The sequence below is a fragment of the Pseudorca crassidens genome, chromosome 21 (assembly GCF_039906515.1).
Source record: "Pseudorca crassidens isolate mPseCra1 chromosome 21, mPseCra1.hap1, whole genome shotgun sequence".
Classification (NCBI taxonomy): Eukaryota; Metazoa; Chordata; class Mammalia; order Artiodactyla; family Delphinidae; genus Pseudorca; species Pseudorca crassidens.
Genome location: NC_090316.1, coordinates 37,673,419 through 37,692,374, shown reverse-complemented (window position 1 = coordinate 37,692,374; position 18,956 = coordinate 37,673,419). Strand labels below are relative to the sequence as shown.

Sequence of the window (18,956 nt, the reverse complement as noted above, 5' to 3'; positions counted from 1 at the left end):
TTGTTCACATTCATATTCATCAACAAAGATTTAGTCAGTGTCGCCCTATCAAGTTCTGTTGCCTGTGACAGCAGAGTGACGCAGAGTCCATGCCACTACTTCCGGTACCTCATAGGTAGCGGTAAATTCAACACATCCCATCAGTCTGCCTGGACCGTCTCAACTCATCAGGCAGGGTTGGAAAAGATCTCAGGAAGCCAGCGTCCCAGGTGCTCCCCATTCATCAGGGCTCACTTGGAGAACAGTTTTCCTCAGTTATGAACTTAACTATAAGTAATGGATATTTATGAAGCATTTGTGGAAATTTATTTCAAAGCAACATACAGAGGAGGTCACCTGTGATCTCCTGGAGACTGCTCTTGCTGTCCACTGGCTTCTGTATGTGGTGGTCTCAGGCTCCTTTCCTAAAAAATAAACGACCCACTTTCCCACTTTCAACATGTATTGCTTCTCTATATGTGATTCTTTTCTGAGACCATAAGGAATTTCTTTGAAGAAGTAAAACGCATCTAACAAGAGCTTTACGCTAAAAATAGAAAATGCTGGTAAAATTTGTGATTTGAAATGACTGAAATAATATGGTTAGGTTTTATGTACAAATTCTATGGAACTCACATAGGCTCACAAACTACATCATGAAGCTAGCTTGTTAAAACTACAAATGTAGCTAATGAAAAGATTAAGGATCCAGAATGAAATTAAAAGACCCAATGGCAAAGACCTACAGCATTTTCGGTCCACTCAGCAGTGACCCTATGCACTTTTTTAATGTGCTTGTCACCTTTATTGTATAATTGTGAACCTTCTATGGTATTGTTATTTTATAAATAAATATTTTTATATTTATATATCTAATTTAGTTTTCCTTGAGATTACTGACTTAAAACTTTAAATACATTTATTTTAAAATGAAATTTTTACAGTATTACCTTAAAGGAAAAATCGGTATAAACAGAAGGCAACACTAAGAATAAACAGAGTAAACTGTAAACTATGTTATTAAAATTACATAGAAATTATTGCCAGCAAAACCGTTCTTTATTTGTGAAAGAAGTGTTGACAGGTGTCATGACATGGGAACATCTTCTGAGATCTTCCCATGTGACATGATCTGATATAACAGAATAAGAATTCAAAAGGGAATATATATCCCAGTTTGTCATTCCATCTCATTTATTCTCCGGTTCATGCATCACCTGTAAGTTCTTAAATCTTATGAGAGACAATGCCCTATGATATAGTGGAACAAAGTTCTGGACTCAAAATAGAAAGACCTGGATCACGGTCCCTGTTTAAACACTGATTGGCTTTAACGCTAGACAGGTCACTGATCTCTGGGCCTAAGGCTTTTCTTTCTAAAAACTGTGGATAATAATATTTGGTTTACTAGGTTGTCACAAGGAATAATCATATCACTAAAATCAACTGAGCACTTACATTTTTATAGGCACAGTAATTATTATTTTTTCTTTTTTTTAACCGTTAAAAAATTGACGTATAGTTAATTTACAATGTTGTGTTAGTTTCAGGTATACAGCAAAGTGATTCAGTTATACATATATATCTATTCTTTTTCAGATTCTTTTCCATTATAGGTTATTACAAGATATTGAAAATAGTTCCCTGTACTATACAGCAGGTCCTTTAATAATTATTTTATTAAATATTCCGAAGAGCTCTACTTTTACTAATCTTGTTTACACTGATGAGGAAACCCAGTTTTATGGAGGTTAAGTACCCTGCTCAAGATCAAATAGCTAGTAAGTGACAGAGGTGGGATTAGAGACTCAAATCTTCCTGCCTTGAGGCTCTGTACTTATAAACAGCATGCTAAAAATATATTGTAATGTGATATTCAAATTTGACATCATTTTTTCCCACATAAGATCATCGTGGTAAAGATTATGTCATACTCTTCTCTGTGAATTCAGTGTTTAGGAGGGATATTCGATTCTTGCTACGTTTAATGGAATTAAATTGACTGTGATACTGGAAATAATTGAAAGGCAATGCCTGGGAAAAACAAATAAAAATCTGCAAGATGCAAAAGCACTTGTAACGTCTTTTTTTCTCAGAGCCAAGGGCCTCATGTCCCAGCTTTACATGCAGTACATTCTAGGGAGCCTTGGGGACCCTTCTACAGCCCTGGGAAATAAAAGCAATAAAGGGGAGAAAGAGCTCACTAGCAGAGGAGCAGACCGAAAGGATCAGCCTGTGGCTAAAGCTTTAGGGAGAAAAGACAAGCCCAGGAGAGAGTCCGCCAACGCCACGCCAGCCTCGCGGATGGAGAAAGCCACCAGGAGAGAAGCGTTAGGAAGAGCTTCTTTGGAAACCTGGATAAGTCACCAGTGATGAAATCCAACAGCTCAGGAAAAGACTGGAAGTTCTTATCTTTAAAAACACTGAAGATTTTCTCCCAAAACAAATTAGTAGTATACAGAATTGGCTCTAGCAAAAAAATATAATTGTTCTTTGATTCACTGTATGACAGCAGTCCCCAACCTTTTTGGCAGCAGGGCTGGGTTTCGTGCAAGACAACTTTTCCATGGATGGGGCAGGGGGGATGGTTCAGGTGGTAACGCGAGCGACGGGGAGCAACGGGGAGCGGCAGGTGAAGCTTTGCTCGCTCACCAACAGGCCCCAGACTGGCACAAGTCCACGGCCCAGGGCGTGGGGACCCTGCTGTATGATGTGAGCTTAAACCGTCCAATGGAAGGATCTCAAAGTAACGTTCTTTCCACTTCTAGGCCCGACGCAATAATGCAAATTGGATGGGTTATCAAATGCAGAGAGACATGATCTCTGTCTCCAAACAACTACTGACATATGGAAACACGTGGTTTAAGAATACCTTCAAAATAGGTTAATAGAGTACTCGTGAATGTTTGGAAAAGAAGCCAGAGATATCATTTCTTTTAACAGTTTTAAAACTATTTTCTGGGTATACTTTGTAAATAAAATCTTAAAGCATGAAAGTATGTTATCTAAACTTAAGGGAGAGAAACAAACAAAAACAGACTATAAATTCGTATGGAAATTTTAAATCTAGTTACTCCAAATATCCAAAGTAACATTTCTTTCCACTTCTAGATGTTAACTACCAAGAGGGTTCTAGCCAGACTAACTCGACAAAGAAAATCAATGAATATCGTAACTTATTTTCCCTCAGACACATCTAGATTTTTTTATTATATCACAATGTATTGGTTTTAATATTCCTGAGAACTGATTTTTGGGGCCACATTTAAGTTTACGTGGTAACACTTAAAATTGGTCCTTATGTCAGCATTTTTCAAAACACATAATCCTACTTATTATTCTGGTTTTAGCAGGAAAACCTTTCTCTAATGCTCAGACTCAGTAAGTACTGCGTTTTATGCACTGTCCTAGTCTTCTACATTTATTTCTCTTTTTTAACTAGTCATCATGATTATAATTAGGCGCTCAGTGTTTGCATTCGCTAAGATATAATCTAAGACGGCAAGGACTGTGTTGTTCACTGTGGTATCCATCACGGTGTCTCAAGAAATAAATGCTGAATGAATGAATGAAGGATGGATGGATGGATGGATGAAGGGTCACTTCCTTATCTGGTATTATATTATTAGGCCACTAAAGAAACTGTGGAATCTTATTTTTAAGGAAGATGGACAGGGCTTCCCTGGTGGCGCAGTGGTTGAGAGTCCGCCTGCCGATGCAGGGGACACGGGTTCGTGCCCTGGTCCGGGAGGATCCCACATGCCGCGGAGCGGCTGGGCCCGTGAGCCATGGCCGCTGCGCCTGAGTGTCTGTAGCCTGTGCTCTGCAAGGGGAGAGGCCACAGCAGTGAGAGGCCCGCGTACCGCAAAAAAAAAAAAAAAAAACAGGAAGATGGACAAGGTGTGAGTAATCTGTAGACATTCTAAAATGAAGTAGGAACAATAAACTAAAAAGGGTCTATACACATTGACATTTTCTTTGCTCTGTTTTATTTGAGGATGAGACCTTTGTTGGAATATAGATTCAATGGAATGTAGAGTTTTTATGGTGAATTCATTCCTAAGATTCCTAGCAATCTATCAAGCTCTCTTTTTAACCTCATATATGCCAGTTAGTTTTCCTCTCGCTCCTCTGTATGTAGATATTTCTCTCGGAGCACACCGCTCTCAGTACCACTAACGTAAAAGCAAATGACATATGCAACACCAATTAAATATTTATGCAACATACCACTGAAATGGTAAATACTGCATTCTGCTTTCCATTTGTCATTAGTCAGGAGATGTTGCTACATTCTGCAAAAATGGTATCCTACAACAGAGAAAACAGCCCCATATTTCACAGACAAGATATTTACGTACGGCACAAACTGGAGTTCAGCTGACTTTAAAGCTACTGCTTATTGTTGCCGCCCTTGGACGTTTTTCAAGTCAGGGAGATTTTTATATTTCAATGGAAAATACAGTCTGTTTCTAGTATTTCCCATGTATTATTTACTTTAGCTGAACTCATATCAAGCTAAGAGTAAATAAATTATTTTTAGGGAGGAGAGGAAGAGCGTACGTTCTACATTTGTATAATTTCCTGATTTTGGTAGTGAGCTCCTTTTTCTCTAGAGTAATAAATAAATATTAAGATCAACTTAAAACTAAACATCTTTAAGTTGTGCTAATAAATAGCAAGAAAAAACTTATAAAGTCAAAAAACCCTGGGTGTACAATATATTGATTTTTCCCACTTTAGGTTCAATTCAGTAGTCACTGATATGATTATACAGAGCTGGCTGGAGAATGAACTGACTTTTAAGTGATCTCTCAATTTTTTCTAGCTTTCTATATGATATGCTAGACATAGAAAACTAATATTTTCTACAAATTAATAGAGTTCATATTGAAAGTTAGGATTGAGTGCAAACATGACAAGATGGCCAAAACTTCTGTGGGTGTTAGAACGGTGTACATATGTGAAAGCACACTTTCACCTATACAAAGTGCTGTCCTTAATAAAGAAAAAACGGCAACTGTCTAGACTGGCTTTGTAGTACATCTTTTCCTTTTTGAATTTACAGACTCAGAAGACTGCAGGAGTATGTTTTTATTATATTCCTCCTCTCCTAGAGGTAAACCGTTTTATTCTGAGTCATCATTCACCATTGAATCAGGTTTTAAAATGTTCTTAATTTTATGTATCCAAGGATAAAATAAAATATTGATATATTGATTAAAAATTTTTAGTTTACAATCTTCAGTTCTCTAAGATACAGACGATATATTCTTCTACATTGGATGACGCCACATTAGTATTAAAATGCTACCATTCTATCTCAGACAAAATGCATCTTCTAAGAGTAACGCAACTAGGAGCTAAGGGAAGAAGCTGCAGTGAGAAATAGTATGTAATTCACCGTTTGGCTGTGCTCTAGAACCTAATAAAGCAGCGCTTTTATCATAAAGACACGTCCAAAAAGAAGAAAGAACGTCACAACACATTTTATTTTGCCATCTACATTTAAATGGTTAACTTTTCTCGAAGCATAAAGGGCTGGCTTATTTGTCCTCCTGACTCTGAGTTGCATATATATAGCTAGTACCATAATCAATTTCAAGGTACATGGCGAGGCAAACATGTTCATAAAATCCAAATAGACAAAGAAGTAGGACAGATAACTGCTAAGGAATCATCACTGCCATGAACCTGGATTCGACAGGTTATGTTTTGCTTGATCTGCGGAATGCTTATGTTGTTAAATAGCCTTTTTAGCAGACATATGACAACATCTATTTTAGGAATCGGTTGGTAGCAGCTGTTCAAAGTAAATAGATAACTACGTATGTATTTCTGAAAAGGAGTATTGAAAATGTGAGTAGTTCTCTGGTTAGCAGCCTATGTCAGAAGTTCACGAGGAAAACAATGCTGAGTTATCTCTTGCCATTGGGAAATGAGTCCACAAACCACTCCCTTACAAGTTCGATTTCTGTGGGAAAAAAAACTATTGGCGTTTTGGAGGGCAATATGAAGTGTGTGTTTAGGGATATAGGGTTTTTTGTGGGTGACGGAAGTGCTCGAAAATTGATTGTGGTGATAGTTGCAAAGCTGCATGAATATATGAAACGCCATTGAAGTGTATACTTTAAACGGATGAACTATATGGTGTGCGAATTATATCTCAATAAGCTGTGATAAACAAAAGCCTTGCCATAGGGATTACTGGTTGGAATAAATCTGGCCCAAAGGGTCCCAAGTTGAGAAAATATGCTAGCATAATGTATTTTGGTACGATTTTTGTTTTCTCTAGTTTTCCTTAGATTTAAATTACATGCGCAAATACTTTTGGTACTACTCTAAGGGGAAATTCTGTGGATTTTCAGACTCTGCTAGCAGTATATGGTCATGTTAATGAGGTTAAATGTCCATAATGGTGTTATTTGAAGTTTGACTTGACTTTGTTGCAGTTTTAATTGGTGTTAACATAGTAATTCCAGCACATTTTGATCTGTATTTAATAACGCTTCAGTAACGTTTACACTTCATGATAAGATTTCTGGACATATTTCAACGTGTAGAACATCAAAATTTCAGGGTATCTCCCCCACAGGGAAAAGAGCATTCTGTGAGTAAAGAGCAATAATCAAGACACCCTCTCATTCTGTAACTGTGCAGAAGCAGAAGCAGAAGCAGTAGTAACCAACAGACCACTTCTTTTGTACCCATTCTTTGGTGAATAACTGTTGGCTACTGCCCATCTTTATACTTTTCTGATTTTAGAAACAAAGAAGAAGAATGAGTCAATCAGGGCCCAGAAAAAGTGGGACAGGTATTCTTTGGAAAGGTCTGTATCACTGAACTCAACCTTTGTGTTTGGGAATCAGAATTTTCATTGTCCAAGGGAATATCAATTTAAACATTAATGCAGCAGAGAATGATTTTAATTGGGAGCTCAGTGATCTAAAGAAAATCACATGTGACTCTGCTGAAAAGAGGTCTGCCACATGTACGGGCCTGAACATTTGATTTTCAAGAATTGGTATATGATAAATCGTGGCACATCTATTCCATTATGAGTCAGTTACAGTTTCTCAATTCCGCTCACTTCCCTATCCCAACATGGCTTCATGATCTCTCATTTAGACTAGTTTTGTAAGAGGTTGTCCATACTTGTACCGTCCAAATGGTAGCCATCAGTCACATGTAGCTGTGAGTTCAAATTAATTAACAATAATAAAATTTAAACTCCAGTTCCTTAGTTGCATCAGCCGCATTTCAAGGGCTCCATAGCTACATGTTTCTAGTGGCTACTGAACTGGACCGTGTAGAAACATTTGCGTCATTAAGCATCACATTTGACAGTGCTGGTCACGGACCACGGCAGCATCACCTGGGAGCCTGTTTGAAATACAGACTCTCGGTTCTCACGCTGGATCTGCTGAATCAGAACAGGCGTTTACAAGATCCTCCGATGATTCTTAGGCAAATTCAAGTCTGAAAAGCACGAGTCTGGACTCTACGTCTCCGAATTACACATTCAGGGATGCCACTAGAGCAATCTTTGGAAAACATAAATGTGATCCTTTTTCATTGCTATGCTTTCATTTCTTCCCTATTTTCAGCGCTTCAAAAACCCCATGGGTAAACTGGCAGATTGAGATTGACATATAAACACTACTATATATAAAATAGACAACTAATAAGGACCTACTGTATAGCACAGGGAACTCTACTCAATACTCTGTAATGACCTATATGGGAATAGCATCTAAAAAAGAGTGAATATATGTATATGTATAACTGACTCACCTTGCTGTGCAGCAGAAACTATCACAACATTGTAAATCAACTCTGCTCCGATCAAAAAAAAGGAAAAAAATATTTTCTCATCCTGCCTTAAAATTAATTTCGTTTCATCATATGTGTTACTTTAGTTAATAATAATAATATATCAACATTGGTTCATCCATTATGGCAAATATACCCTACTAATATAAAATGTGAACAATAGAGGAAACTGAATGTGAAGTAAATGGGTATTCTCAGTACTATCTTCACAACTTTTCTATAAACCTAAAACTAGTCTAAAATAAAATATTTTTTAATATTAAAAAAAAAAAAAAACCCATGGGAGGCAGTACAGTGTCCTGGGGTGGTTGGCAGTTCCCAGTCCAGCTGCCATTGCTTACTGGCTATGTGACTTTAGGTGAAGCGCCTCTCTAGGCGGTAGATTCCTATTTGTTAAACGGAGACGATAACTCACGGGGTTGCCGTGAAAATGAACGAGGTGATCCATACACAGGGCTGGCACACCGGGAGCCTCCACGCACACCACTGTGGACATTTCACGCTTCTGCCTTTCCACACCTTGGATGACCTCTTCTCAAGGTCATCTCCCACCAATCATTCTGAGGTCAAACCTAGTGAACTGAACACCTCTGCATCTTTCAAATATCACCTGCTAGATCAAGTCTTACTCCAACATCTTCAGCCAGGAGTAGGTGTGTCCTTCTTTCCTTTTCTTTATTTGCTCATTCGGATCAAGTTGCTATGAAAGCATGTCCTGTTAAAAGTGTGTTTGCGTACATGTCTTTATCACTTGACTGAGAGCTTCTAGAATGAAGGGCTAATTTGAACCTCTAGCACCTAGTGGAGCGCCCGGAAAAATGTTGACCTAAAAATGGTTACTGAAAAAGCATAAAAGTACCAGAAGAAAATTTAAGTGACTTAAAAAATAATACTTGGAGTAAATAAGAATTTTATAGGCATAACACGAACATTAGAAATTACAAAGGAAAGGGACTTCCCTGGTGGCACAGTGGTTAAGACTCCGTGCTCTCAATGCAGGGGGCCTGGGTTCGACCCCTGGTCAGGGAACTAGATCCCACATGCATGCTGCAGCTAAGAGTTCGCAGGCCGCAACCTAAGACCCAGCGCAACCAAATAAGTAAATAAATATTTTTAAAAAGCAATTACAAAGAAAAAAATTGATAACTTTGATTACTTAAAAAATTCTATATGGTATGTGGCAAGACAACCAAAAACAAAGTTCATAATAAATCGGAAGAGTATATAACATATGACAAATGATTCATATCCTTAATAAACATGTGTAACTGCCCCCCCAAAAGAACAAAAGTCCCAATAGAAATATGGGGGAAACTACACTATTCCTACACATACATAAAAAAAATACAAATGGTCAATAAGTATTTGAAAAGATATTCAGCACTACCAGTAATAAATGAAAACAACAATAAAATGTTTTAATTTAAGAGATTGCCAAGGATTACAAATACTGATATTAAGGGGCACTGGTAGTTGTGTAAACTGAGGGTAATTTGGCCATGGTCCTTTGGCACAGAAAATTTCTTTCAAATAATTTATTCCGACCAAAGATTTGATCGACGGAACCCAGCTGCACATATAAACACACACACACGCGCATAAGAGAACAGTCACTGCATTTTTTGGAAACCGGTTAATTTTTTTTTTTTGAGAACTTTTTTTTTTTAGATGTTGGGGGTAAGAGTTTATTAATTAATTTATTTATTTTTGCTGCGTTGGGTCTGAGTTTCTGTGCAAGGGCTTTCTCTACCGTGGCAAGCAGGGGGCCACTCTTCATCGCGGTGCGCGGGCCTCTCACTATCGCGGCCTCTCTTGTTGCGGAGCACAGACACGCAGGCTCAGTAGTTGTAGCTCACGGGCCTAGTTGCTCTGCGGCATGTGGGATCCTCCCAGACCAGGGTTCGAACCCGTGTCCCCTACATTAGCAGGCAGATTCTCAACCACTGCGCCACCAGGGAAGCCCCCTGGAAACCGGTTAATTAAAAATAGCTGCTAGGGCTTCCCTGGTGGCGCAGTGGTTGGGAGTCCGCCTGCCGATGCAGGGGACGCGGGTTCGTGCCCCGGTCCGGGAGGATCCCGCATGCCACGGATAGGCTGGGCCCGTGAGCCATGGCCGCTGAGCCTGCGTGTCCAGAGCCTGTGCTCCACAATGGGAGAGGCCACGACAGTGAGAGGCCCGTGTACCGCAAAAAAAAAGAGCTGCTAAATGATGTTTAATGAATGATAAATGAGAAAGTCTGGTACAAAATGAATTAAAAATATGGGACCGTAGATGTATATGTGCATCGCGAAATATCTGAAAGGGCAGACACCAAAGAGTTAGCAGTGGTTACCTATGCAAAGGTATAACACTTACCTATGGGAATTAATTTTAACTTTCTTTCTTGGCCTTTCTTTAGTCTCTGAAATTTTTTATAGGGATAGGGAAAACAACCAAACAGAAAAGTCTGTCCCCCTCCCTTCCTCCCTTTCTGACTATCCTGAGATAATTTTATCTTAGAGAAGAGACTTGTTAACGCTACAGTATCTCATAACTTCTCATGACCTTACTGGAAGGTGAGAAAGAAAATTCTAGGCGAGAAATAATTTCTCAGGCCTTCTATTTTACTTATTTCTTAAGGCTTTGACTTTATATCGACAGTCAATATGAGGGAAGGGGACCTCTAAGGGAATGGAAACAAGAAAATTTAAGGATGGCTGCCCTTTTGCTGAAGGTTGTGAGGTCAGTGTGATGATGACATTGGTCTCCCATTGATTGTGGGGCTATCAGGCTGATCTGGCCGGACAGATCTCCCTCTCTGCTTTACGCACACACTCAATAGAAAAGGACAGCCTTCCCGGGGACAGAAGTGTCCTATTTTTTTTTTTTCAAGGGTAAAGGCAGTATCTTCACTCTCAAAAGGATTTATCATGCTAACTGATGCAGAAATGAAATGCTTTACCTGATCTAAACAACAACAAAAAACCATTATGTTAGAGTGTTAGTTATTGAAGTACAGGAAGACCAGTGAAAATTCTAAGTATATTTGTGTTTAATTAAAGCAATAAAATGATGAGATAATTCTCTGATGATAAAAGTAATTTTTTGGCAAATAACACTTGGATTGTATCAGCTTAATTTCTAGGACAGTAACTGAATCTTAACAGCTGTTCAACAAATATCTGTTAAACTAACAAAAGTACGTGAGTATATAAATTATATAATTTGTATGTTTCCATGTGGGGAAAAATCAAAGGGAGACATTTATGATAGTGGTACTGGTAGGTGTAAAGTGGGATGCTAACCACTAAACAGTCAAAACAGGAAATATGAAAAAAAGGGGAACATTTAAGTCTTTATTTTCGTCTGATATTCAATTATATTCACTGATGGATCCTTAAAGAGAGTACAAGGCTCACAAATAATAGGGATGTGATCTCACATTAAAATGCTATTTTTCTTCCTAGTCACGCAATGTAAATAAAGTTAAATGGTATCAGAGTTGATATTCAAAATATTTAACAACTGGTAGGACACAGGTACGTAAGATCAGAAAGGATGTCTGACCACACATCCACAGCACAGACACTGAACTCTGACCGTGCATAGTACATATCTATCTGTTTAGCATGTACTATAGTAAAAAAAAAAAAAAAAAAATCCCATACAAATACACATGCTTAATCTATTACATCCCATTTGTGACCGGTGCGTTTCAGAAAGCATTTAAAATTCTTCAGCAGCACGCTGCTGACAAGTACAAGTAATGTATACAGTAACCAGAAGAGATGCTCTTCATGGCTGGATAGTTTTTAGCTGAATACTAGAAATCTGTCTGTGAACACAGATTTTTGTTGTGACCTTCCTCGTGTCCCTCGAGTGTTATGGAACGGCACAGCAGTACATCATTAGTGTGTGATCTCGGCCAAGTGGCAACCCCTTTGGTACCTGGTTTGACCACTTTTACAAGGAGGGAGTTAACTTAGATTGAAAAAAGACAGAAAGGTTTCATCTGGCGTTCATCTCTGATGGACAGTGGCTGTACGAAGCCCTGTGATGACGATAACGAGGCTGTGTGCAGGTTTAGTGGGAAAGGGTGCCCGGATTCATCAGCGATGTCGACCACCGTCAAAGGATCGGAAGTCACAGTACTCCACATGCCAGCGAGTTGCCAGCCCTGACTCAATTACCTCTAAAGTTCCTCCCTTCATGCTCTAAAATTCTATTTTCCTCTTAAATGACGTGACTCAAAATGGTTATTGCACTTTCCAAAGGACATCATTTATAACTAAGGGGTACTGTAGTTAATGATAGAAACTGGCTCACCACAAAAGCGTCATACCATTCTACAGACAGCCCTGTGATGCTCTTATTCAGCTGCAGGATCTCACGGGGCATCACACATCGCTGTGTACACCTGAGGATGCATCACTGGCTGCTGTTCTTGTTGGCAAAACGCACAGCCTGTGATTCACCTCAGTGGGCACCACCTGCATTTCGATGCAGTGGGCCTTTCCCTACACTGAGAAGCAGATCAAGGTCAGATGTGGTCATTTCTGACACTTGAATAAGCAACTTTCCAATAGTGTGAACGCTCGCCTATGCTCTGAAACAGTTAGAGGAGAGGCATATTTACAACTTCTATTAGCAGCTCCCATCGTTTGGGTGACAAAAAACATGATCGATACCACGTCGGAAAAGCTGGCAAATCCACACAGAGGAGCGCGTGTGATCCAGCCGTTGTTTTACGGACGGTCGCTTCTCTAGAGAGTGTTTCCTGAGTGCAAGAGGATGGCCCTGAGCGATGGGTTTTACATTTAGACAGCCGAGCTGGCTGAAAGACAGTAACATCGCAAGGAGCAGAGAGCTTCCTATCGACTGCCCTGAAGGAGATTCCTGCACAGAGTCCATTCCGCCTACAAGCGCATCAATTATCTCCTGGACATGAAATGCCACAGAGCTGCCCATATCTCACGAGGGACAAATCCAACACACAGACACTCTACTGTGTGTCCAAGACAGACCTCGTGCCTCATGCAAAGGCAGCTTTTCCATCTATCTACGTATGATGGAGATTACTTAAAATACTCTGCGATTTATCATATATCAGTACCAGCCCCTCCCCCATGACATTTAATCTCCAAATACACACCTTGACCAAATAAATAGAGTTCTAGAAATGTGTTCTTACCTATAAAATACGACAGAAGGATTGCCAGGAGCACTGAGACCCCTACAGCACACAGGGCGGTGCATTTCCAGCTACAGTACTTTGAAGACTTCTTGAATTTAAAAGCACTTCTTGATAGGGTGTTTCTAGGTAGTGGCCGAGTAGGTGGCGAGTAAACAGAGCCAGATGCCATTGTGTATCCTGGGGTTGCAGTACTGAACAGTGGCGTTGTCCCTGTTCCTGTTTTGAATAGGAAATGCCTGCGGGATGGGAAAAAAATCATAATAAGATACAAATAGATTAAAATGTGAGAGACAGAGACGGCGAGGCATGAGCTCTCCTCTCTTTCCCTCTCTCTCTCTGGCTTTAAAATCATTTACTGCATATAATTCAAAAACTGAGAAATTAAGAAAATATTTTAACCAGAAAACCCAACTCAGAAAAATGACTCCGGGATGAAAGAGACTGGTTTGTAACAAATACAGGAGGATTTACGCACACAAATGATTACTGCCCTTTCAAGCAGGTGTCTCGGGAGACCGCAGAGTTGTTCTAATCGTACCATTTCCTGCACAAAACCATGGTGGAAGTTCCCTTTATGAACTGCCTTCAGAACATCTTCACATTTCACTTAAGAAAAGTAATTATATTGCTTTGTAGCTACGCGTGGATTTGCTCTGTTTGCGAATATGTACTCCTACAAACACAAGCACACCCGATCACGTGGTACAGACTGATTTCTTTTCTGGACGTGTGTGCGAACTTTCTTATCCTTCCCCTCCCCAATAAAGGGTACCGTCAAGCCTGGCCACAGGCAGCGGGTCAGTTCTCCAGGGGGGCAAACTAATCTCATCTTTCGCTTATGTCAAACATAACCAGGAAAGTAAACCTGCTGGAGGGAGGGGTAGAGAAAGAAAGGACTCACAGAACACTTTCTAAAACCAGCCTAAATAAATGAAGAGGTTAGTGAAGCAAGTTGTTAGATCAACTACAGAAAGATTCCCTAATGACTTGAGCCAAACGACAGTGGGGTAAACTGCCTCTAAGAAGCGGTCTGCTCTCTTACCTTGAAAATGTTTAAGCAGAAATTTGAACGATCACACGACAGGAGTGCTGTATAGGGAATTCTTTAGGAAAGATGACTCGTTTTAAGATTTCTATTAACAATAAAAGTCCCCAAATTTAGAAAAAAGCACCATGTTTTTCATGGATTACATTTCATATTATGCTAGTATCTGATTGTGTATTTAGTTTGTGTCCCAATATTTACTATCATTTTCCCTAATAACACATCCAATTAAGTCAACAGACTACTCTCTCTTTTCTATGCAGGAGGCTATGGGAAATAAGCTGGAATATTCCACCACGGTACAATACAGTCTTTATGCAAGATGATTTTAGATGGGTCACAGCTGACTATTTTAAATTGTAATACAATGTACCTATTTTAATGGGTATTAGAAAATACATTGAGTATATCAAACAAGTTAACGGGTTAAAAGGACAGAACTTGGAAGCTAGATTGCTGAGGTTCAAATCCTGCTTTACTACTAGGTATGTGTCTTTGGGCAAGACAGCTAACCCCTCTCTGTGTTTTGGTTTCTTAATCTGGAAAATACAGATAGTAATAGTATCTTCCTGTCGGGGTTGTTATGAGGCTTATATGAGTTAATACTTACTGTAGTGTACTTGGAATACAGTAAGCACCATGTGCTTCAGAAATGAAAAAATCAAAGTCATAATTTTACAAATATTATTGTTTATGAAAGGCTAACCAGGTATTTAAGTTACAGAGTCCATTTCCAGAAAATTATTAAGTGAATAATAGTGTAGCTGGTGTACAGATATGGTAAAAGTCATGAAAGTTTGCCTGACAGGTATAGTGGAAAAAATTCTAGGTTAGAAATCAGAAGATTGAGGTTTAAGTTCCTGGTCTAACATTTCCTCCTTTTATGATCCTATTTTCATCTGTAAAATGATTTACTTATCTCACAGGGTTGTAAACCAGTTAATGCATCTAAAAATGCTTTGTCAACCACAAAATTAGAACAGATGCAAATGATAAGTAACTACTTCTGTAAATTATGCTAGCGACTGTATTGTGAATCCATTTTCCCCCACGGAACAACTTTACAAAACAAATTTTAAAGTTTATAACCTTAATTAAATGGTATGTTGGAAGCAGTACTGTTAGCACCTACTACCATATTTATATTCAGCATAAGTATTAAGAATGTGGGCTCTGGATCTGGACTGTCTGGGTTCAAATCCAGACTTCACCTATAACTATCTGCACGAAGTTTCTAAGTGGCTCAAATCTTCTGCGTCTTGGTTTTATCATCCATTAAATGGGAATACTAACAGTACCTACTACATAGGCATTTTATGAGATTAAATGAAGTAACCTACGTGAAGTGCTTACATCTGGCACCAGGGAAGTGCCGAATAAGCACTAGCTAGTTTTCTTCCCAAATTCACTCACTGGAATCTATATTCCAAAAGACCCAAAAGTATCGCTTGAAGACTTTCAATTCCAAATCAGAATATAACACCCTCACAAGCAATGTCTACAGAAGGAATTCCCTGGTTTACAAACTTGACATTGGCGATCCCACACATGGGAGGGCACACACGCTGGAGAAGATGGAGTGTGTGGTACCAGGGAGGGCCCCGATCGTCCAGATCAGGGGCAGGCAAGCTTCTTCTGTAAGGGACCTAACAGTCACGATTTTAAGCTTTTCTGGCCATACCGTCGCAACTCTGCTTCTATAGTGACTGCGGCCACAGACGATACATGCTTGACTATGGCTGTGTTCAAATAACATTTATTTATGGACATCGGAATTTTCATTTCATGTCATAAAATATTCTTCTGCTTTTGACTTTTTTTCAATCACTTAAAGATGGAAAAATCGTTCTTAGCTCATGATCACTACAAAAACAGGTGACAGGTTGGATGTGGCCTGAGAGCTGCAGCTGACCCCCTGATCAAGGCTCTCACTTTCTTCACGGTTATACATGAAGAGTGAGTGAGCAAGGGTCCCAGCGGCCCACAGGAACAGACTACTTCCTCCCTGCAGGTGGAAAGGAGTAACAAAACGCATTCTGAAGGATACATACCCACCCCTCTTGGAGAAGGAGAAGGTGAGGCACGAAAGATAATGGAACCAGACAGAGATCCTACTGAAGCCCCGTTCCCTTTACTTTCCATCATATCATCACGCTTATTTCCCTCAAAGCGCTTATTACAGTCAGTTCCTATCTTGTCCATCTGTTTACTTGGGCGGTGGGTTAAGTTTTTTTAATGCTATTTTAAATGTGCATTTTTCTTCTTAAATCTCCCCCACTTTCTGTCTTCGCGCTTCCTCCCCTTTCTCAATTCCAGCAGCTGCCTTGTTGCACTGCCCCCAGGAGATACGAGACAGGACAAGAAGTAGAAACAGCCTGAGTGTCCTGCCGGTTTCCCAAAGCCCAGTCTACTGGGTGAAATGGGGTGGACTGGGGTATAACCAGAATGTTTGGGAGAAACGCAGTGTGACGTAAAATAGGGGTTTCTCTCCAGGTGGGGGGCAGGAAGAGAACCCTCGGGGAGCTGATGAGAGCAGAGGGCTCCACAGGGCCCAGTGGGACAAACCCGCCCGGGGGAGGGCTGGGAGGGAGGCGGGGGCTGAGGGTCTCCAGGGAAGCCTGAGGCTGTCTCTATACCTCGACGGAGGGTACGGAAAGGGCAGAGCGAGCGACCCGATGAAGCCAAGCACCCTGAAACAAGCAGCATGTGAGCAGCGACCAGTATGCAGGCCCGTGGCCAAAGACAGACGCCTTTGCCTTGGTCTTTGGTACCAGGAAGAACCTCTGGGTGGGGTGAAGTAGACAGCATCTGGATATAACCAGAACGTCGGAAAGAAATCAAGTTTAGGAGGTAAAGATTCCCCTTAGACCAGACAATTTTCCCATCACGCGTGAGGAAGAGGGAAATGGGGGAGAAGGCGCTGAGAGCAGAGGATTCACTGTGCCTGGAGAAAGAAGCGGAGGCCAGGGAGCGGATCAGCAGCCCTGAGAATGGAAGACACGTGTCCTCAGACCTCAGACAGAGACCGGCAGAGGTCACAGGGTGCCCAAGAGAAAACTAGTGGGTGGAGGGTTGAGGTGATGAAGTTGTGGAGACCCTCCCTGGGATTTCTGCATCTTAGCGTGATTCACAGGAAGCAGAGTGACCTCTACGGCTTCAAGAGTAGCAGAGAAACTGGACCAAAGTGGCCTGCGCAGACAGGAACGCAGCTGTCGCGGCAGCAACACTGCGACTGATAATGAGGAAACAGCGTGAAGACTCAAGCACCTGGGACTCCCTGCTGTACTCACAGCATCGCGACGGGGTGGGGTGGGAGACGGAGAGACCCAAATCACCCGAGCCAAGTTCCCAGGGATGAGAGTTTCAAATAAAATCGAGACGGAAATATAAAAACATGAAGTTGTTTGTCTAGTATCCTCAATTGATGGATATGAATGGTATACCCACTGCCCAAACCTCTGGTCTGTCTTCTCCAGTTAGAATGTAAACTCCTCAAAGCCTCATTCGCCTCTAAGTATTTTCAGGACTTAGAAAGTTCCTGGTACATAACTGTTGCTCCGTAAATCCTGTAAAATAAATAAAATGGTGACTATTGTGCCGATGTGGGCAGTGAGTCTAACAGAAATTAAGCACCTTTTGGACAAAGACCCACAGCTAATAAACAAATGATGGAATAAAAATAAATAAAAGTTGGAAATTATAGCAAAACCCGAACCTGGAAAACGTGTCAGAGCTTTATTCAGAGCGCTTTGGGTCATTTCTCGACGGGAAATGGGGTTTGAACCTCAGCCTATGGACCATGAAAGATTATGACCTTAGCCTTAACACTGAAAACATGGCTCGGGACAAGGAGTTAGACACATGCTGACTTCAAATCAGACATCCCTTTTCTAGTTTCCAAAATTTGTGGTATCAATACATGATGTCCATCTGCTTTGGTGATCCTGGCAAGGAACTCTTTCAAGAACTAGGCTTGAACGACTATGAAATTATTATTTTTCTTAAACCAAAATGCAACTGTGAGATATTGTTGAAAACAAAGATATATTACTCAAAAATACACTGCTCATCAAGGTTAGTAGAACTGAAGACTCTTTACTTTCAAAGAGTTTCTAACTGTATTTATTTTTAAATAAATTTAGGACTGTACTGTTTATATTGTCATACAGTCTTTTAGTTTATTTTGTAAAACTCAAGTAATTTATTTATTTTCTGGCTGTGCTGCACGGCATGCAGGATCTCAGTTCCACGACCAGGAATCGAACCTGTGCCCCCTGCAGTGGAAGCACGGAGTCTGTACCACTGGACCACCAGGGAAGTCCCCTAACTTATTTAATAAATAAATTTACTTTTGTCGCTGCAAGAGAAAATAGAATTTGACTGTTTTGGGGGTTATTTTGGCCACTGACTTTAAAGGTCTGAAGTGCATTTCCCCTTCCTCTGTCTAAATGACTAACCATGTTGGGGGTGGCATCATATTAGTGCCTTGGAGATGTGAGTGCACAGTAAATAAAGAAACATTATAAAACACTGAAAGAGAAACCAAATCACCTTCAATTGTATTTTAGAATGACTGGCCTTCAGTATTTTCAGATGGCTTTCTAGCGTGTAAGTATAGAAAAAATTCGTAAAGACTGCTTAAATCGATGTATTTTGAAACCACTTACAAATGATGGCATTCATGTGAGGATGATTCCTTTAAGAATCATTACAGCCTCAAAACAGATATGTTAAAATACACATGGAAAAACCTCTCAAACATTAACTAGACTAGTAGAAAAGGTCTATGTCAACCTACTTTCTATAGAGAACACTTGGTTTCAGATTTGGTAGGAATCTGTCCATTTTTAGGTTCAGACAGGATGCCGTCTTTCCAAAGTCAACAATGTCCTTTCCACTGCAATACAGAAATTACCACACACTGA

At 40.2% G+C, this 18,956-nt stretch overlaps 1 protein-coding gene across 11 annotated transcripts in view; it reads right to left on the bottom strand.

The window, feature by feature from the left end:
• Positions 1 to 18,956, bottom strand: part of TENM3 (teneurin transmembrane protein 3) — a 316,633-nt gene that overhangs the window by 140,699 nt on the left and 156,978 nt on the right. For all 11 annotated transcript variants that reach the window (XM_067721907.1, XM_067721896.1, XM_067721898.1 and 8 more), the window contains one exon: positions 12,984 to 13,222. In XM_067721907.1, the coding sequence (XP_067578008.1) occupies positions 12,984 to 13,155 (172 nt within the window). In that variant the 5' untranslated portion in view covers positions 13,156 to 13,222. The remainder of the gene's footprint in view (positions 1 to 12,983; positions 13,223 to 18,956) is intronic.